This window comes from Bison bison, unplaced genomic scaffold (genome assembly GCF_000754665.1).
Source record: "Bison bison bison isolate TAMUID 2011002044 unplaced genomic scaffold, Bison_UMD1.0 scf7180017864255, whole genome shotgun sequence".
NCBI classification, from domain to species: Eukaryota; Metazoa; Chordata; class Mammalia; order Artiodactyla; family Bovidae; genus Bison; species Bison bison.
The window spans coordinates 494408-516203 of NW_011494827.1; the positions used below are offsets into that span (position 1 = coordinate 494408).

Consider the following 21796-nt stretch of genomic DNA (forward strand, 5'->3'; position numbering starts at 1 on the left):
AAGAGCCCAGGGAGGGGAAGTGGGGCAGGGGCTGGGCAAGCAGGCTCATCAACCCTCTCCGCAACTCCCCAGTCCGGCGCAAGAGGATGGAGAGAGGGGAGGATGAAGAGCTGTGAGCACATGGGTACAGTCTGTACCGCCCCTCAAGAAACGGGCTCACCAGAAACCGGAAACGGAAATGGAGGCTAACGGGGTCAGGGGCAGATAAATGAGACCGGCGCTCACTTCCGAGTGACGAGGCACCCCATGGACAGAGTCGATCTATAAAAGGACCAATTTCAGGAACGTGAGATTAACGTCCTCCTTCTCTATTTTGACTTAATGGAAACTCAGCTCAGTGAAACTGAAAAGGTCTAAAGGTTAATTTGATAAAACTGATTATACTCAATTAAAAGGTGGTGTTCCTTTAGGATACATTATATATTAACCTTTTAAATTGGAAATTGCCAGTATGGTCATTCTAGTAGTAATAACGACAGAAACCAAGAAAGTTTCTCCCCCAGGTGGTACTGTTTTGTCACCAGGATATTGAGGAAAAGGTCTATCTACCAGAAGTGGAGAAATTATTTTTAATTAAAATCATTCAAGAGATCTAGCCAGAGGCTACTTAGGTTTCTTGCTGTTCTGCTTTAGTAAAATGTCATTATTATTTTTTTTAATTAAATGGGTCGATAAAGTCTGAGTTCTACATTATGGGAAAAATGATAGCTTCCTAATTATGTCAAACTAACATAGCCTTGTGGGTCTGAAGGCAGTATTTCTCTCAATTCCACGATCGCACTCTATCCACAATGTTCCCAGTGAGGCAGGAGATAGATGGGCCCACCAGGGTGAATAGCTGGAGTCCTTTCCTGACACTTCAAGATGAAAATAGCAGGAAAATAGGGAGAGGAGGCTGGGCCCTGCCCAGATGACCACAGATTTCTCATTCTCAAAGTCAAGGAGACCTTCCCAACTAGAAAGTTCCTTGGCGGTCAAAAGGGGAGGCCTATGGGTCAAGGTTAACCACGGGCTTCTTCGCTGGAATCCATCTTGGCTATGAGATGCACGTGCATACATGGGAGGATGTGGAGATGCACCAAAGGTAGACTCAGAACCAAAGGAAATCTGGAAGAAATGTCCCATGTAAGTGATTTAAACCACCACGAGGGTGGGACATTCTCTGAGGCCACCCATGTGTCTATCCACAGGTACTGTATTCTTCTCCCTCCTGATAAACACTTTCCTTGTTTCTACTTCCACCTTTGTGGGAATTCTTTCCTGCAAAGCAAAAGGGCCAGGGCTTTGTCATTGGCCACTGGTCTAGTGGCTAGGATTTGGCATTCTCAATGCTTCGGCCTGACCTCAGTCTCTGGCTATAAACCCAAACTTTGCTTCTCGCCACTGAAGAGCAGGAGGAGAAGGGGATGACAGAGGATGAGATGGTTGGATGGCATCACCGACTCAATGGACATGGGTTTGAGTAAACTCCAGGAGTTGGTGATGGACAGGGAGGCCTGGTGTGCTGTAGTTCATGGGGTCGCAAAAAGTTGGACACGACTGAGCGACAGGACGGAACTGAACTGAAGAGCAAGGCCGCCAGAGATCACTAGAACAGGCCACAGCCAGCACCCTGCACTGGGAGGCACAGCAGTAAAACAAAGAAAAGACTTTAAATAGTCTACCACCTTTGGGAGGGAGAACGTGATGGGAGAAGATAAGGGTGGCCCTTCTCCCTCTGGAGAGAATGTAGGGTATGTGTGTGTGGGAAATGCTTATTCCCTGGTCCTCCTGTTTCTACCAGAGAATCCACACCTCTCATGACACCCTCCCTCCCTCCTCAGTCTCTACCCTCCTGCCCTTCCCTTGGAGCAGGGACTTCTCTGACTGGCAGCCTGGCAGAAGGACCTGAGCAGGGAGTGAACAGGCCTCCAGCCACAGCTCTGCTCTCTCCTCTCCTCTGGGATCTCCCTGTTTAGTGGCAGCAGAGGTTCTGCTCTGCTTCTTCTCTCATACGCTCTCAAGGGCCTCTGTGCTCTGTGCTCCCGGGCTGTGACCGCTGCATGGCACTAACGACTGAGTGCACCCGTCTAATTCAGGAGCCTTCAGCAAGGCCACCCGCCCGCAGATCTCACCTGTGCTGCTACCCCAGATTTCACGGGTGAGCAAGCTTTGACCATGTCCATCTGTGTCACGTTGACTTGACTCCGGCATCCTCTCTCTTTCCCTCCCTCCTCTCTGGCAGGAAACAGAGGTGCTTTCTTTCTTTTTTTAAAAAATTATTTTACTTCTTTTAGGCTATGCTGGGTTCACTGTTGCTCAAGCTTTTCTCCAGGTGAGGTGCTCAGGCCTCTCATCGTAGTGGCTTCAGTTGTTGCAGAGCACAGGCTGCAGGGTTTGCGGGCTTCAGTAGCTGCAGCACATGGGCTCAGTAGATATGGCTCCCAGGCGCTACAGCACAGGCTTAGTAGTTGTGGCACATGGGCTTAGTTGCTCCACATAACGTGGAATCTTTTCAGATCAGGGATCAAATCCATGTCTCCTGCATTGGCAGGCGGATTCCTTACCACTGAGCCACCAGGGAAGCCCTTGAGAGGTGCTTTCTTTATCAAATGGCCACTGACTCACCTGCACCACAGGTTAAATGGGGTTCCAATTCAATAACCATTCACCAAGGGACTTTCTTGTGACAGGAACTCTCACACACATCTCATTCAGTCCTCATAAGAACACTGCGTGTGAGTGTGCTCAGTCATGTCCGACTCTTTTCGATCTATTGACTGTAGCCCACCAGGCTCCTCTGTCCATGGGATTCTCCAGGCAAGAATACTGGACTGGGTTGCCATTTCCTCCTCCAGGAGATCTTCCCGACCCAAGGATCAAACCTGCGTCTCCTGTGCCTCCTGCATTGGCAGGAGGATTCTTTACCCACTGAGCCACCTGGGAAGCCCCTTATCCACATTATCCATACTTTATTTAAAAACAAATGAAAACTAAAGCACAAATATCTGAAGTGAGTTGTGTTTACTTACATGACTAATACTTGGTGGAGCTGGGACTAGAACTCAGGTGTGACTGACCCCCAAAGCCCTGCTCTTTCAGAGGAGCTAAAACAGGGGCAGGAGGGAAACTCGGAGTCCTCCGGCTACTGATGAAGTACAACTGGGAGGAGGACTCAGTGGGGTAATGACCTGTCAAGACTCAGGAAGCCTCAGGAAGCCTCAGGAGCACTAGTTGTGCTGATGCTGTAGCCACACAACCACTGCGTAGACAAGAGTGGAATGGGCCCTGGGGACCCCGGGCTTCCTCCCAGCGTGTGCTGCCACAGTAGCTGGGAAACGGGGAAGCCGAGGCCAGCTACCCGCTGTCCTGAGAAACATGAGGACTTGGAGTAAGTCCACGCCATGCTGCTCTGGGAACACTGACAGGCAGTGTTGTGGAGCTGATCTGTGCTGTTCGAGGAGAAATGTCTTAATCCCACCCCTATAGTCAAAAGTTTAAAACTACTGCAAAGTTACAGAATAGCTGCCTTATACAATAATCTTTTTATAAATCCACTGCTTTTTTTCTTTTCTGCACAGCATTTCAGCTGTACTGTCTTGTCTGAATCTAACTAATAGGCAAGTGAGCATCACTCTCATTATTTAGAGCAGGACTCCTCAAAGGTTTTCTGAAAAGGGCCAGAGTATAAATATTAGACTCTGAGGGCCATACAGCCTGGGCACAGCCACTCAGCTCTGCTGCTGAGGTGTAAAAGCAGCCATCCATACATAACATGTGAATGAATGGGCATGCTGCTGTTCCAATAAACTTTATTTATGACACCAAATATTTAACTTCATTTAATTTTCTTATGAGGTAAAATACTATGATTATTGGCTCAGATGGTAAAGCGTCTGCCTGCAATGCGGGAGACCTGGGTTCGATTCCTGGGTCAGGAAGATCCCCTGGAGAAGGAAATGGCAATCCACTCCAGCACTCTTGCCTGGAAAATCCCATGGATGGAGGAGCCTGATAGGCTATAGTCCATGAGGACGCAAAGAGTCAGACACCATTGAGCGACTTCACTTCATTATGATTATTATTACTCTTCCCATAGCCATTAAAAAATGTAAGAACTATTCTCAGCTCACAGGCTGTACAAAAATAGGCAGTGAGCTGGACTTGGCTTATAGGCTATGGTTTGCTGACCCCTGGTTTAGAGGAAGACATTGCCTTCTGCAATTTAAGTGAATTTCTCAGGTTCGCATGGCTAATAAGGAGGCAGAGTAGCTTGAACTAAACCAACATTTAAAGCATTCACTTTAGCGGATGCCTTTTGAAGGCAGAGGGAAGTTAATAATGGATTCCATGAGAGATCTCCATGACCACTTACGTAACCTAAGATGGCAAGTACTAAACAAAGGAGCTGGAAAATGGTAGGCTTACACCAGTTTTGTTAAGCTTTCCAAAACAACCGTCACTTCCATCTGTACAGACTATAGAATTAGCATCTGATGTACATACAGACCTTTAGAAAGAAAATTCATACTGCCATCTAGTGTTGACCAACTATTCCAACTGAGAACTTTATTATTATTTTTTTTTAACTAAGAACTTTAAAATAAGGCTTACTTGGTATGAAGCACTAGAATAATAATTTTACTATATTCCAAAATTATGTAAATGAAATACACTTAAAAGCATAAAGTAGACAAAGTGATATAGATTATTTAAAACTCACCTGGGGCATAATTATTTTCTCTGTTAAAAAACAGATATGAAATATTTCCATTTTTGCATATATATTGATTAAAGTCCTTTTATAAATTCAGAAGATTTATTCCATATTTTCTAACTGTGTGATAGGAAGGCTTCCAAAGGGCAAAACCCCTTATTCTATAATGATGAAATCCTAAACAGATGCTTCTAATGATGTCGTTTCCTATGTCTAGTCCAACTTTTCCACTGCTTAGGCACTACAGTTGAAGCTGAATCCTATGGGAGCTATGCCACACTAAAGCCGGGTGCGAACAGAGGTCAAGGAAGAGCAGGAGGCACTGCAGTATAGTCCTGAGTCTACTGAGAGCTGGAGTCCATTCTAGAAGTCCTTTTGGAGGTTGCAATCAAAATGCTTTTCTTTTTAAAAATCAACCTAACAAAAACCCTCAGGGAGGCAAGAGTTCTCATCTCTCCAAATGGCATTTTTGTGTGACTGGCGTGATCTCTTCATTTGCTCAGTAGTATGCATTCAGTGAGACACTGTCCCATCCTCTCTGCATGCTTCACGCCATGTATGGCACATACAGAGCTGCAAACACGTGTGCACCTCAGGGAACACTGCTGCGGGGCTGGGGTGACTTTAAGGACACGGGATATGGCTGCACTTACCCTGGCTGGGAGCCCCTTTCTGCTCTGCAGATTTTCTTTCACTGTCAAACTGATCTTCCCCATTACAACCCAGAGTTAGTATAAAGTGAGGACGAAAACCTCACAAGGAATATAGGTATGGTAAATAACAGTCACCAAAATCATGATTAAAAAAAAAAAAGACACTTACCTATAAGCATTAATATAATTTTTTCTGTGTTCCAGAAGAAAATCTCTTAGCTTGCCAATGTGCGAAATCTGTCATGAAAAAGCAAATGGTTTATATGGATAAACATGTTACACCCATATGCAACAAATTTTAAATTAGTAGAGAGAGAGTGGAATGCTCTCTCTCCAAATCTTCAAAAGATTCTGAAGCTACAAACTGGACACTTCTGATTTTAGACTCTTGTATAATCACTAACTTGTCAAAGTCACCCACATTCCTAGGCCTTGGTCTCCTGCTTAAGTCACAGATCACAACAATTACAGGAAGAAAGAAAGAACCAACAGCAATGAAGAGATGACTCGAAGGAACTTCGAGATTCTATGAGATAATGCATGTCTAGTAACTGCACAGCATATGCTTAATAAAAGCCAATTCCCTTCCTTAAGCATTTTCTACCTAAAATTTTATAGACAAACATTCCTTCTTCCAAGTGTTCTAGGGGATGGACTCTAAGGCTGGAGCTATTAAGTTTATAAACAGGGTCCATGCAGAGCAGCAGAATTAAACAGATTCGGGAGCAGTGATAAATTCCTACACAGCACATCTCCATCTTCTCCACTTCTGAGGATGAACAAGAGAGGACACAAAAGTACAGGGGACTGAACTCCTGGTGGCTCATTTTTCGGGCGAAAGCCCCTACCATGTGTCAGGTGCTGTGTGTGGAAGGAGGGATTAAGAAACAAAACAACAAGAGGTAGGAAGAAGCCTGGGAACATGGTCGACACGGACAACAGTGCTTCCAGAAGGAGAGAACGATTAGCTAAGCCGGGGGCCCACGCGGTCCTTTGACCACGGCTCACGCTCGCTTCCTTCTAATGCCCTTTGTATTTATTTCAAACACACGCAGCCCCGGTCTCAAAGGATCTGCTGAACTTTCATCTTTTGCATGAAAGTTTTTCTGTCAAGGCCAACTCAGGCCAATTTTCACTCCGCTCTGAACTTAAAAGCATATCTGCATCCCACCCACCGGGCAATCAGCTACACACGGCCACGTCCACTGGCTTCACTTTTGCGCACACGCCTCTCAGGGGTTAGGAACCATGTGAGGAGGAGGCTGCCCAGCTTCTCCCATGGCCCTACACACAACATGGAGCCCGGCGTGGGGTCAGTCAGTACTTGCAGACCGAGTAAACGTCTAAATACAAAAACAGTATTTACCACTGAAGAAACGTTCAGCAACTGTCTGGGGATAGGATAGTCGGGGTTCAGTTACATTTCCCAGGGTCTAGACTAAGAACAAATACAGTTCAGAAAAGCACCCTCAGGCATCTTAAGAGCATGAATTAAAGAAAAAAATGAACTGTGACCACATATTCATTTATTTACCAGATTACAAAGATTACTGAGACTGTTCGGCAACCCTGGCTCCATAAGGAACCTCCACACACACACACGACCTCCTTCTTCCCCAGCGGCCCGTCGTGGGCACTGACGTCACTGTGCTCACAACCAGGCTGGGAATGTGAACCTCGCAGAGGCTACGTGACTTGCCCACAGTTACACGGTTAGTGTCTGGTGGGGGTTGGAGGCAAGCTCAGGACTCTCTTGAGTTCATTTGGCCTGTCTTCCACTAAACCACAGCTGCCTGCTTCATCCTCTTATTCCAATTTTCCACTTACGCTGCATTTTAAAATCTGACTTTTAAGACTGTTGGGAAAAAAAAAAATTTAGATCTGCAAACTAGGTGCTTATTATACCACATATGAGATATAATCAAATTAACTCTCCTGTTTAATATGCTTCAGTGGTTCCCAGTATCAGGGTCAGGGTCCTCGATGCTAGGAGAGATTTAAGGGCAGGAGGAGAAGGGGGCGACAGAGGATGAAATGATTGGATGGCATCACCGACTCAACGGACAGGAGTTTGAGCAAACTCTGGGAGATAGTGAAGGACAGGGAAGCCTGGCATGCTGCAGTCCACGGGGTCACAAAGAATTGGACACGACTTAGCAACTGAATGACAGCAACGAACAGCAATGGTTCCCATTCCCTTCCCAAGCCCCTGCCTGCAAGGGGCCAGGTAGCAGTGAGTAAGTAAGGCAACGTGAGGGGAGGGGACAGGGCACTGCGGAGGCGTGAATTCAGTCAAAGGAAGCATCTCTCCCAGTCGACTTGCCAGAGGGCAGCTAACTGTCATCTCTGCGCCTAATCAGTGGGGTCAAGTCCAAGCCCCAAATGCAGCACTTGCGGCCCTACACAGTGCAGCTCCAGAAGTCCCAAGGGGCCTCAGTCCTGCCACGCTCCCCACCAACCACAAAGACCACAATGATTCCTTTCCGACTAGCTTCCCTTCACCAGAGCGCCACAAGCTCCTAGAGGGTAAATGGTCCTCCCCTTTCCCCAGAGCCTGTCAGGCACAAAAACTTCCACTGCCTGTTGAATAGACAGTGGACACTGAATAATGCAGGCTTCCCATGTGGCTCAGTGGTAATGAACCTGCCTGCCAATGCAGGAGATGCAAGAGATGAAGATTGAATCCCTGGGTCTGGAAGATCCCCTGGAGGAAGAAATGGCAACCCACTGCAGTATTCTTGCCTGAAAAATCCTATGGACAGAGGACGGGCCACAGTCTCATGGGATCACAAAGAGTTGGGCACGGCTACCACTGGAAAAGACTCTGATGCTGGGAGGGATTGGGGGCAAGAGGAGAAGGGGACGACAGAGGATGAGATGGCTGGATGGCATCACCGACTCGATGGACGTGAGTCTGAGTGAACTCCGGGAGTTGGTGATGGACAGGGAGGCCTGGCGTGCTGTGATTCATGGGGTCGCAAAGAGTCGGACGCGACTGAGGGACTGAACTGAACTGAACTGAAGCACACATGCAATGAATAATACCCTAAGGATTATACCTACTGTGGTAGGCAAGGGAATGCTATATACCCTCCTTCCAAAGATGTCCAAGTCTTATCCCCGGAGCCTGTGAATTTATTATGTTACATGGCAAAGGGGAATCATTGTGGCAGAAAGTAATAAGATGCTCATCAGCTGAGCTTAAAATAGGGAGATTACTCTGGATTTATGTTGGAGTATCCGGGGAGGTAGGCCCTATATAACCACAGGGTCCTTAAAAGGAGGCAGAAGAGAGTCAGAACGATGCAATGGGAGGACTCGATCCAATATTGTTGGCTTTCAAGACAGAAGAAGGGAGCCAAGGGATGAACACCACGTCTGCATGCTGGAAAAGGCAACTTAGTGGATTCTCCCCTAGCGTCTCCAGAAGAGAAAGCATCCTGCCCACACCCTGATCTCAACCTAGGGAGTCCCACTTTGGACTTCAGACTCACAGAACAAGAACACAATACATTTTTGTCATTTTAAGCCACTAAATTGATGGTAACTTGTTACAGCAGCAGTAAGAAACTAACATACTATGTCTCAATTTGGGCTGCTGTAACAAAAGACCACAGGTTGGGTAGCTTACATACCCAACGCTTGTTTCTCTCAGTTCTGGAGGCGGGGAAGTCCTGGCCAAGGTGGCAGTATATCTGGGGCCTGGGGAGGGCTCTCATCCTAAGTTGTAGACAGCTGCCTTCTTGATGAGTCCTCACATGGTGGTCCTGCATCTCTTCCTCTAAGGACACCGATCCGAAGGCCTCACCTCCAAATACCATCCCATTGGCTATCAGGGCTTCAATTCTGTGATGACACAAACATTCAGTCATAGTGTATCTGACATAGCATAAAGCCTTATCTGAAACAGCCTTTTTCTTTTTAAAGGAGTCATAATGTTTTCAATAAAGGTTTAAGTGTCCAAAGGAGTCTACTGCACAGTCTAGACACAGAAGCTCCCCTCTTTAAGTTCCCCCTCCTGCATCGTTAGCTAGTTTTAGTCTATCAGGGTTGGAATCATGTGTGGGGGGTGAGTGCCAGGAACAAGAAGCCCCTCAGAAAACATGATTACAAGAAGTTTCATTTAAAGTGTAACAAATGTGATCCCTATTTCTTATGCTATGATACCTGGGCTTTGCTTCAATATAACATGGGATGGAGAGTAACACCTGAAAGAGGATCAGTCATGAGTTGACAGCTGAGTGTGGGACTCCTTATAAATACTGTCTACTTCAATACATACTTGATAGCTTTCTTAACAAAACATTATTTTTCAAAATCTCCCATTTTTCACTCTCTTTTAACATGTTTGGTGATTCTGAAGTACAGATTTTCTGCTGCCAAACTAGTAATAACCCATACTTGAACAAACAACTCAACCCCACCTCAAATCTCTAGCTACTTTATTTCTAAATAGACTTTAGCAAGTTTTTGCTTAAAATTCCACTTAAGATGATCAATACCACTTAAAAAAACAACCCTACCAACCCCAAAACCTTCACTGAGAATTTACTATGTGCCAGGCTCTATTCCAAGATCTCTGCATGCGTTAGCTCATGGAACTCTCCCAGCAACCCCGAGATGAGTAATATCATCATGCCTGTTTTAACAGATAAGGAAACTGAGTCAGAGAGCTGATAAGTAATCTGCTCAGGGACACATGGGGTGAAGCCTGGATGGAACCCAGTATTCTAAGTTATCAGACTGTAGTTCTTAACCCCCAAATTTATGCACAGATTCTTGGCAGGTGGCAAGTTCAGTTTTTCAGTATAGTAGTCATGAAGAGGGATGCCTGGGAATTGAGAAAAACACCCAGTGAGCAACGTCAGGCTGTTTTCGTGCGTCTGTATTCAACAGTGTGCTACACATCTGACGTCACCCCACAGTGACGGGCACTTACAGAGCACCGCTGTGTGTGCCAGGCAGTGTGTGAAGTGCTTGCTTCGTGCTGGCGTCGGCTCCCTTATAACCAATCGGATGAATTAGACATCGCCCCCATTTCTATTTTATACACATGGAAACTGAGGCCCACGTGAGCTCACAGGCTAATAAGGGGCAGGACTGGCATGGATCACAAGTCTATATGACTCAAAGGCTAAGTTATTTATATCATCAAAAGGTCAATAAACCATTACTACTTAGCTTATTTAAGTTTGAGGCTTTTTTTTTTTTTTCCACAGAAATATAAACTGGGTTTCATGTGAGAGTTATTTATAGACACTGATTTTTAAAATGTTTTCAACTACAGTGGATACAGAAAGCTCTACAAGAGAGATTTTTTTGAATGTTTCCACACAGAGCACTCATTTTAAAAGTCACTCAAAGTAGAAACATGCATATATCCAAAGCAACTGTTTTCCCCACTAAAGTCTCCTCCTTCAAGCCTGGCTGTTATTCCCAGTCTTGTCAACACAGGAGGCTTGGAATTGGTGAGTACTGTCAGGATGCTGCGAGGAAGGCCCACAGATGTGTGCCAGGAACCAGGACGGTCACAGAGACTGGTGGTGCCACGATGACTGTTCACCCTGAGTACCAACCATCAAACTGCCATCAAAACACGGTTTAAACAAGGAATGAAGGCAACTTCCAGGGCTGGGTCTCTTCCCCGTGTCTGAGTTCATCTACCTCCACCCATAGTGTGGGGCAGGGTATCAGCAGAGGAGCAGACTCCCAGCAAAAGACTGTGGAGTTTGGGTGGAGCAGGGAAGACAGGAGAGAAATGGGTAAGAAATCCAGGGAGTTGGCTGAGCTTCTTGGTTCTCATCTCTGCTCAGTCTCTGCTACTTCCTCGGAAAGGGACAGTGATGCCCACCTCGTTAGGCTTCGAGGGACCCCAGCTGGATGAATATCCTCTTCTGTCTCCCGACCCCTCCATCACATGTCTGAGGGAAGAGGACTGGCTGGGGTAGGGTCTGGAGAGGGCAGGGAGCAGGCTCCGCTTGCTCGTAGCCAGGCAGCAGAGAGGGTCTGCTCCAGCTCCACCCGCATCTGGCCACAGAGCTACAGTCCGGTTCTCCGTTTGGCTTTTTCATGTTCTGACTGCTTATTTCTTTCAGGTAGCTCCAAAACTTGCTGGGGGAAAATGGGTGTTTTTAATAAACTCCCTAAACTCTTAACCTTTGCCAACTGAAATTTTGAGCAAGTTGCTTAATCTCCCTGAGCTTTACTACAAAGGGAGGGCAATAAACATGATTCTTTAAAAGCAGAGTAGCAGCACGAGTTAACAGCAAACTCTTATTACGCACATGCTGTGTGGCAGGCACCAGTCTAAACGCTGTCCGTCCACCAGCTCATTTGTTCGCTCCTCCTGATAACCTCGTGGGACAGGTTTCGCTATAATCCCACTTAACAGATGAGAAGACACTGAAGTGACACATTTCATATAAATGGTTCAAAATAAACGGGGGACTGTGACGCCCGGCCCAAGGACCTGTGTGCTTTCAGCCTCTACAAGTCCACCTGTGAAGACAGCCCTACCGTCCCGTCCGAGCGCAGGGCGTCTCTGGGGGCCGCCTTCATCACAGGGCACACAGAATGTTTTGAGATCAAAAGTACTCAACGCTGAGATGCCCTGTTAGGTCAAATGTGATGTCAACAGCTATGGGTCAGTGTGGAGCCAACTGCCACCCTCCAAGGCCTGCTGGGATCTGGCTTCTCCACAAAGCTGATACTCAACCAAGCAATTATTTAAACTCCATTCTAAAACGACAGGCATTCATCTGGCCCATCCTTTTCTTTCTCTGAAGATAAACCAAGTTCATTTTTAAGTGACTGCATTTTAATAAGGCTCATTTCAAAAGTCATCAAGACACTGGACTTCCCCACACAGCACATCTACCATATAGACAGACTGATTATAAAACAGTAGCAGTGGTCCCAATGCATCCGACAGGGAAAAACATTCTCACATTACCTGATGTCACACGTAAAGCTTTTACTAGGAGAGACCAAACAAAAACACCCCAATACGTGCAGCCGTGAGACCTGCTCCCGCGGGTAAATGCGTGCTGTTGACATGGACTCGGCCCCGGGGACTCAACCCCAGGGATGGTTGCCCACAAGTATGCTGGTGAATGGGGTTGGAAAACCAAGGTTGCCCTCAGCATGTACTTATGTAAAATATGTAAAATGCAGACCTAAAGCTGTATCCATACAGAGAGGGGCATCTAAAAGACTGCTCATCAAAATAGTGATGGTTGGGTGGTAAGATTTAGAGACTGTGCTTTTTCGTATTTATAAGACCTTTTCATACCTTAACACTTTTGTACAATTTGTATGTATAATCCTTGTATCAGACAGAAAAGTATTTTTAAACAAAAATGTAAATCTTCCTACATCCTTCCCTAAGAGTGTATACGGACCCCTGAGACCCCCACAGGACCAAGGCCAATTCTGTGAGCCCAGGGTATCACCGACTCAGCGGACATGAGTTTGAGCAAGCTCCGGGAGTTGGTGATGGACAGGGAAGCCTGGTGTGCTGCAGTCCATGGGGTTGCAAAGAGTCAGATACAACCGAGCAACTGAACTGAACTGAAGGAGGGCCCACCAGTGTCCCTGTCCCTCCTGACTTCTAGGGGCTCAGAGCCCTCTCCGATCTCCCAATCCCAGTTTCCTGACTCACTCCTACTCTGCTCATGGGGTACACCTCCCAAAAGTCTTCTCTGCCATTTCAGGCCAGGCTAACAACCCCTTGCAAGCACTCCTCTTTCAGTGATGTCAGCCTCTTGTTTTGAAATGTTTTCATGTCCATCTGACACAAGCTGCTCAGGCATAAGCTTACCCAAAGCAGCTCTTCAAAAAACGATTTAGTGCTCCTAACACAAGTAAGCAGGCTACATATTTTGCATTATCCACTAGATGGCAACACAACTCTTGCAGGAATAGAAATACTAGGAACTCTCAAAAATATCAGTTTGGTCTTTTTTTCCCCAAGGGCTTTACAATTTTCTCTGGTTCTGTACTTCTGATCTGGAATTAAAGGATTATTAAAGGCTATAACTGTGTTGCTCAGGCCGAAGCTGAAATGACACTATTTTGAAATAGACATGTGCACTTGGACAAGACCAAGGTTTTAAAACACTGCGTTCCCGGCAGGTTGGACACAAAGGCAGCTCCCGGGCATGGCTGCCATCTGCCATCCCCAGTGGCGGGGGGCCCAGCTTTGTTCACCCACAGCACAGACCTGCTAGCTGCTCCTTCCTGGGTTCTTTGTGAATTACCCAGAGCAAAATAAGACTGTATAACAAAAAACTCTGGTATAAAATGGAGGATGACTGCATTTTCACAGTAGGGGGAGTTTGGAGCAGTCACCGGTGCCTTTAGCAGATCACAGCAGCGGTTGGACTTGCACACCCCTCCCCGCCCGCCACAACCCCCATGATAGGAATTCTCTTCTGGCACTCACAACACTTCCAACAAAGACCTGATTGAGTATGAAACACCGAGTACCCATTTGCATAATGTGCCTCTGCAAGAAACAGCCATTGTTCAAGATTAAAGAGACTCCAGTACGGCCTCTGGCATATTGTAAAAAGGTCCCTGTAACACAAAATCATTATTTTTTTTAGTTCAATCAGTGGACACAGCTTACTGTTCAGTTTAAGTAGGCAGCCAAAGGCACAGTCAGAACAACCGCTGTTGTATAAATGTTTGCCAACCACTGATAAGCTGACATGACTTTTCACAGGGGTCATGTTCCCAAGTCTGATTTGGAGGCCCGCTAAACTAAATTCTGAATCCACTCCCTTCAGTCATGATTGCAAAGGGCCTCAATACCAATTACGGCCGAAGGTTCAGAACGGGCTGCAGCTCTGGAGCGTGATGACCCTGCTGAAGTCACAGTGGGGGCTGTCTGAGTCCTTGTGCTAGGGAAGTTCCCTGTGACCAGTCACCCACAAAAGAGCCTGGCACAGCCACAGGCATTCCTTTGGTTTTGGGGTCACAGCAGGGAGGGTGTTAAGGGATTACACGTATGAACTGTGCCTTCTCGCTTTGTCTCCTTTCAGCAATTGTTTAGTCGTAAGCTGAGCCTCCTCCCATCCCTCCCTCCCTAATTCCTACTGCTGGAGGCCACCCTTCCAGCAGGCACAGGGCCTGCCGTGGGCAGCCGCTCTCCAGTCCTCGCACAAGCCCCTCCTGAAAGCACGGTCCTGCCAGGATCTCTTCCTAAACTTCTGACAACTCTGCGTCACCTTCTTTCCTTGCCTCCTCCCACCTCTGCAAACCTCTGAAACTTCAGGAAGCTCAGCCCTGACGCACACTTGCTAAACCCACTCCTTCTACCCATAGCTTTAATGTACCATCTACAGAAAATTTGTCCACTGGCCCCCGCTTCACTCCTGTGTCCTGAGGGTGAATTCAGCTGTCCACTGCGTGTCCCACAGGTGTCTCAAAACCCATGTGTCCCAAAGCCTGAGTCATCCAACCACACCTGCTCAACCCCTCTCTCCCTGCCATGCTGACTTACTGGGTGTGACTTACAGGGAGAACCATGGCCTCCCTGTCCCTGCAAAGAGAAAGAGCCTCTCTCTTCTGATTCCAAGTTAGAAAACCCCAGAGCATTTTGACTCTCTTTTTCACTCCACAAATTAAACTGGTCAGCCAGGCCTGTCCACTCCACTGGTTGAACAGCTGCCAGAGGAATGGGCACCCATGGACCAGCTTCTCCTCCTGTTTACCCATGTCCACCTGGGAGTCCAGACCCTCGAAGCTTTTCCCAATCTGGCTTCCTCTTTCCACTTCTGCCTTGGGCACTACTATTCTCTCTGCTTGGAACATCTTTATCATCCACCAACCTTCCACTCAAATGTGCTGGGCCCAGTTCAGTTCAGTCGCTCAGTCATGTCCGACTCTTTGCGACCCCATGGACTGCAGGACACCAGGCCTCCCTGTCCATCATCAACTCCCAGAGTTTGCTCAAACTCATATCCATCGAGTCGGTGATGCCATCCAACCAACTCATCCTCTGTCATCCCCTTCTCCTCCCACCTTCAATCCTTCCCAGCATCAGGGTCTTTTCCAATGAGTCAGTTCTTTGCATCAGGTGGCCAAAGTACTGGGAGTTTCAGCTTTAGCTGAAGCCCAAGGAGGTTTTAAAATACAACATTCTGACTTCACTTTCCGCTTTCTCTGTATGATGCCTTCTGGGAGGCTTGCTATAAGTGTCTGTTAGCTGAGTGTTATAGATGTTAGCTGCATGTATATATGTTATATACATTATACTCACACACACATATGTGTATATAGTATAAATGTTAGTTTGAATATATAAAGTACTCTACCCCATCAGTCTGGGAACTTAATTAGAAAAAAAAAAGGCAAAGCCGTTCTTGATCTAAGGAAACTGTCCAGTGTGGGTGTGTGCGCAGTTGCTCAGTCATGTCTACCTCTTTAGGACCCCACAGACGGCAGCCCACCAGGCTCCTCTGTCCATGGGACTGTATCGGCAAGAATACTGGAGTGGGTTGCCATTTCCTACTCCAGGGGATCTTCCCGACCCAGGGATCGAACCCGAGTATTTTGCATCGCCGGCAGATTCTTTACCGCTGAGCCACCCACTGGTTAAGCCCTAAGGAAACTCACTGGTAGTTAAATAACCCATTCTGGAATTTTTCTGAGAACCAGTACCAACCTTATTGGTTTGCAGTTTCCAGAATTCAGAGTATGTTTTTTAAGAGAGAAAGAGAAATCTTGTGTACGAAAGAGGAGAGAGGCCTGAGGAGCAGACGACAGGGATGGTCACACAGAGGGGCAGGGATAATTAACACTAGCTGAGGTGAATCCACTCCACTGTTCTTGCCTGGAGAATCCCAGGGACAGGAGAGCCTGGTGGGCTGCCATCTACGGAGTCGGACACAACTGAAGCAACTTAGCAGCAGCAGCAGCAGAGGTGAATTCAGCGGTTTAATTTCTGATATTAGCAACTAATCTCCAAACAACCTGACAGGTATTGTTTTCTAATATTAAGCCCCTGTCTCTTTTTAGAAAATTCAGAAATTAAAAACCTAAAATCTTAATTCTTAGCGTTAATGACATAATGAAAGAACTTAAAACAATTTCAAAAGCGGAGCAGCACCATGGGGCTTAATAACCCATGAAGCTCACTCTATGCAATTCCATTTTAAAACAGGTCTAGGACCCTTAACCTCAAGAAAGAGCAAAAACCTATCCTGTTCTCAACCTTTTCCTCTTCAATCCCTCTGCCACAGCTTTCTCTTGCAATTCCATTTTAAAACAGGTCTAGGACCCTTAACCTCAAGAAACAGCAAAAACCTATCCTGTTCTCAACCTTTTCCTTTTCAATCCCTCTGCCACAGCTTTCTCTTTCCATCTCATGGTCTCCATGCTCACACTTTAACCTCAGGGCTTCCCTTGTAGCTCAGTTGGTAAAGAATCTGCCTACAATGCAGGAGACCTGGGTTCAATTCCTGGGTTGGGAAGATTTCCTTCCTGGGGAAGGAAATGGCAACTCACGCCAGTATTCTTGCCTGGAGAATCCCATGGACTGTAGCCTGCCAGGCCCCTCTGTCCATGGGATCACAAGAGTTGGACACGACTTAGTGACTAAACCACCAACCACCACCACCACCACCACCAAACACATTCTTCTGGCTCCCCCAAACTGCACTGAGGTAGCTTTGCTGGAGCACACCCTCCAGTCCCAAAGCTCGGTCCACTCCCGGCCTATCTGACCCTCTTGTTTGCTCGCTGACACTCAGAGTATAACCCTGCTCCACGTGCATGGAGGGAGCCCCTGCGTCTTCCAGGCCCTGGACTCTACTTCATAGGACACAGTTCTTCTTCACTCTGCTCGAGCGCAGCTATTGTGTGGCCCTGTGAGGAGGGTCTTCTCACTTCTGTAAGCTACATGTCTTCAATCCCTTCCAGAATTCTTTACATGAAATGCACTTGGGGCTGCTGGTCATACTTATTACTTTCTGAATGCAGGAATTTATTGGCCTCAAAAATCAAATGTGGTTCCGAGAATGGACTCAACGCTCTGTGTCAACAGGAGGTGGAGAGCAGGCAGAACCTTCACCTACACTCTTTCAGCCTCTGGGCTTTTAGTAATGCCACCTAAGAGGGTGTTCGGGCTTCCCAGGGGGGCTCAGTGGTAAAGAACCCGCCTGCCAATGCAGGAGACATAAGAGACATGGGTTCGATCCCTGGATCGGGACGATCCCCTGGAGGAGGGTATGACAACCCACTCCAGTATTCTTGCCTAGAGAACCCCACGGACAGAGGAGCCTGGCAGGCTACAGTCCATGGCGTCACAAAGAGTCGGACATGACTGAGAGACTGAGCAAAGCACAGCAGCAAGAGGGTGTTCACTTTCAAGTCACCGAGTCAAACTGACTTACCATCAACTACAATTATTTTTTTCATGAAGACCTATGTCTTCACTATATTCATATTTCCCCCCTAGCCTCTTGCCATTTGCCATTCTGATCATTCTGCCACTAAAGACATCTGTTAACTAAAAATTATCAGTTTAAAAAATAGAATGAATATTGGGCTGAAAAAGAAGCACAGAGTTACAGACCCCTCCCAGTGGACAGCCAGCTCAATGAGCCACAGACATCCTTGCAATCCAAATATTCAGTCCATTTAAAAAAATGTTTCCTTCAGACTTCCCTGGTGGCCCAGAGGTTAAGACTCCGAGCTTCCATTGCAGGTGACACAGGTCTCATCCCTGCTCAGGGAACTAAGATCCCACATGCTGTGTGGCACAGCCAAAAATAAATAAATCAATAACAACACAACATTGTAAATCAACTATCCTCCAATAAAATTTTAAAAAATTAAAAAAACTGTTTCATCCACAAAAGCAACACAGTGAGATCTGCTAACTACCCTGTGAAATCAGATCTCCTCACCTGCAACTGATTCAAAAGTGCACAACAAGACCGGGGGGCTGGGTGGGGGTAGGGGTGGTGCTCCGGGAATGTACTGGTTCATTATCACTACTTTCTTTTCTGTGGGCTTGGAAACCTCCCTTTTATTTGTTTTCAGTGAACAGGTGAAGAGCAGGTACGGGGCAAGCACATCAAGGAGGGAGGTAATGAGGCAGAAGGGAGGAGGGGAGGTGGGCGGACAGAGGGGGAGTCCCGACGCGGGGCGGACAGAGGGGGAGTCCCGACGCGGGGCTGACGCGGCTTCGCACTGCTTTTCAGACCCCAACCCAAGCCCGGCTGGTCTGGAGGCTGCGTGCAGAGTGTGTGTGTGGAGATGGCACGTATCTTGCTCTCTCTCCACACTCTCTCCGCGGGGTAATGCAAAGCATGAACTCCAGAGTCACACAGACCTGTGTTCAGATCCCGGCGCCATCCCTGACGACCGGAACTCACTTAACTTCTCTGAGCTTTAACCTCTGATTTGTAAACTTGAGACAGTAACTCTGAAGGTGACACAAGCCTTCAATGAAACGTCGACAGTCTGACACTGTATCTGGCACAGAGCAGGTGCTCAGGTGTATTAGGTCCCGCACCTTCCCCCGCCCCGACTCCCCTTCATCACTGTCTGGGTTCTTACCCATGAGGCCTGGTCTGCCTGGACGGGGGGCTGTGCTGGGTCAGCAGATGGAAAGGCAGACAGAGGAACCTGGGCCGTGCTAAAGGGCTGTGACCTTTAAGGTCATTCACAAGATTGTATTGCTGAGGAGAGCAGAGAGCTATGGAGTCAGACAAAGAAAAGAAACTGGATTTGGCACCAATCCAGCACACGTGGAGGACACATGGTGGCAACACCAGTAGCTAGTATTTATTGACTGCTTACTACATGCCAGGCACTGTTCTAGGAGCTTTATGTATATCTAACAATGAAGGCGGGAGGAGAAGGGGACAACAGAGGATGAGGTGGTTGGATGGCATCACCGACTCAATGGACATGAGTTTGAGTGAACTCTGGGAGTTGGTGATGGACAGGGAAGCCTGGTGTGCTGCAGCCCACGGGGTCACAAAGAGTCAGACACGACTGAGCAACTGAACTGAACTGAAGTGAACTTATTTACGACTGAGCGACTGAACTGAACTGAAGTGAACTTATTTAACTCTGCTGATGACCACATGAGCTAGGTACTGTTACTACCCTCTATGAAAAGAAGCTGAGGCCCAGAGGGATTATTTCACTGCCAAAGGCCCCACAGTGAGTCTGTGACTTATCACGATTTGGACCCAGAGGGTCTGGCTGCAGAGCCCAACTTAAACTGCCACGGTGGCAACGGGAGGCCCCCATGGGTACTGAGGTTAGGAGCAGAGAGTGGAGAGAGGAGTGGCAAGGACCCCCTGACACAGATTCAACCCCAGGGTGGCGGGGCACCTGGAAGGCCTTCTCAAAAGCAGCTTGGAAACAAGTCCCGCCCTCCCTCAGGCACAACCAGCTCCTATAAAGGGCTGGCTGTGGACAAGCGCTCTGCTGCCCACTGTACTTGGGTGCCTCCAAAGTGGAGTGCACCTCGCAGCGGCCTAACTTCTGAGCAGGGAGTGAGCCTCACACACACCCACCCACACCCACACCCACAATCTACATGGCATTTACAAAGCCCACCCTGGATCCCAACGTAGGCTCCTACACTAAGTTCAAGACTGTTCGTTCCACCAGAGCTGGAACGGGTGCTGTCTCTTCAGCTGTGCATCAGAGGATGTGGCTGGTTTGAGTTTTTAAGAGCCACAATGAGAGCAAAAATGCTTCTTAGATGCTAGACTCACAGTCAGTGAGGCAGAACTCTTCTTGTTGCAAGAGGCCCCAGGAAACCACCGAGGAGAGAGCAGCAATGCCCTCCCACCCTCACTGGGGCCTGCAAGTGCAGACTGGACAACAGGCACTGATGAAATCAGCGTCTCTTCCCTGCCAAGCACACGGAGCTAACTCCTGCCAGGTCGGTATCTATGAGATGCGCCTTGAGGTTGTAGGCAGCTCCGTCATCCCACCCACTCTCCTTTGCATCTTCTCTCCACTCTGTGGTCAAAGAAATTAACTGCGGCCCCAGTGCCCACCTCCATGGCTGATGAGGGGGCCTCCAACTGCACATCTCTGGACCAGGTCTTGACACACTGGCCTTGAGTGTGAGGGAGGGTCCCCCTCCTCCCTTCCATCCACCTATCAAACACTAACTGGGAAGTCATTCCTCTACTTAAAATTTACCTACAACCTCTCTGACCTTGACAAGTAATAAACAATGTGTGCGTGCTCAGTTGCTAAGTAGTCTCCAACTCTTTGCGACCCCATGGGCTGTAGCCCACCAGGGTCCTCTGTCCATGGGGTGGGTTGCCATGCCCTCCTCCAGGGGATCTTCCCAACCAAGGGATCGAACCCAGTCTCCCACATTGAAGGTGGATTCTTTACTGTCTGAGCTGCCAGGGAAGCCCAGGAATACTGGAGTGGGTTCAGTTCAGTTCAGTCACTCAGTCAAGTCCGACTCTTTGCGACCCCATGGACTGCAGCACACCAGGTTTCCCTGTCCATCACCAACTCCCGGAGCTTGCTCAAACTCATGTCCATCGAGTCAGTGATGCCATTCAACCATCTCATCTTCTGTTATCACCTTCTCCTCCTCCCTTCAATGTTTCCCAGAATCAGGGTCTTTTCCAATGAGTTAGTTCTTTGCATTAGGTGGCCAAAGTATTGGAGCTTTAGCATCAGTCCTTCCAATGAGTATTCAGGGTTGATTTCCTTTAAGATTGGCTGGTTTGATCTCCTTGTTGTCCAAGGGACTCTCAAGAGTCTTCTCCAACACCACAGTTCAAAAGCATCAGTTCTTCGGCACTCAGCTTTCTTTATGGTCCAACTCTCACATCCATACAGGACTACTGGAAAAACCATAGCTTTGACCAGACAGACCTTTGTCGGCAAAGTAATGTCTCTGATTTTTAACATGCTGTCTAGGTTGGTCATAGCTTTTCTTCCAAGGAGCAAGTGTCTTTTAATTTCATGGCTGCAGTCACCACCTGCAGTGATTTTGGAGCCCAAGAAAATAAAGTCTGTCATTGTTTCCATAGTTTATCCATCTATTTGCCATGAAGTAATGAGACTGGATGCTATGATCTTAGTTTTCTGAATGTTGAGCTTCAAGCCAGCTTTTTCACTCTCCTCTTTCACTTTCATCAAGAGGCTCTTTAGTTCCTCTTTGTTTTTTTGCAATGTGGTGCAATCTCTGTTTCCAACTGGAGTGGGTAGCCTAATCCCTTCTCCAGGGGAATCTTCCCGACCCAGGAATCGAACTGGTGTCTCCTGCATTGCAGGTGGATTCTTTACCCACTAAGCTACCAGGGAAGCCCGGGAAGCCCTTACATAGTACTTAGTCCATGCCAAGAAGAGTCCCAAGGGCTTTGTCCAGATGACTCCATTCGTCCCCGGTACAGCCCTCCAGGGGAGGCACCTTCATTAGCTCCCTTTATTGGGGGGGGGGGGG

General features: G+C 47.5%; 1 protein-coding gene across 1 annotated transcript in view; it reads right to left on the reverse strand.

The window, feature by feature from the left end:
- The window catches only part of STX18 (syntaxin 18), a gene marked incomplete at its 3' end in the record, with an annotated part of 117760 nt that overhangs the window by 38771 nt on the left and 57193 nt on the right, over positions 1-21796 (reverse strand). The window contains exon 2 of the mRNA XM_010847792.1: positions 5519-5586. Within this exon, the coding sequence (XP_010846094.1) occupies positions 5519-5586 (68 nt within the window). The remainder of the gene's footprint in view (positions 1-5518; positions 5587-21796) is intronic.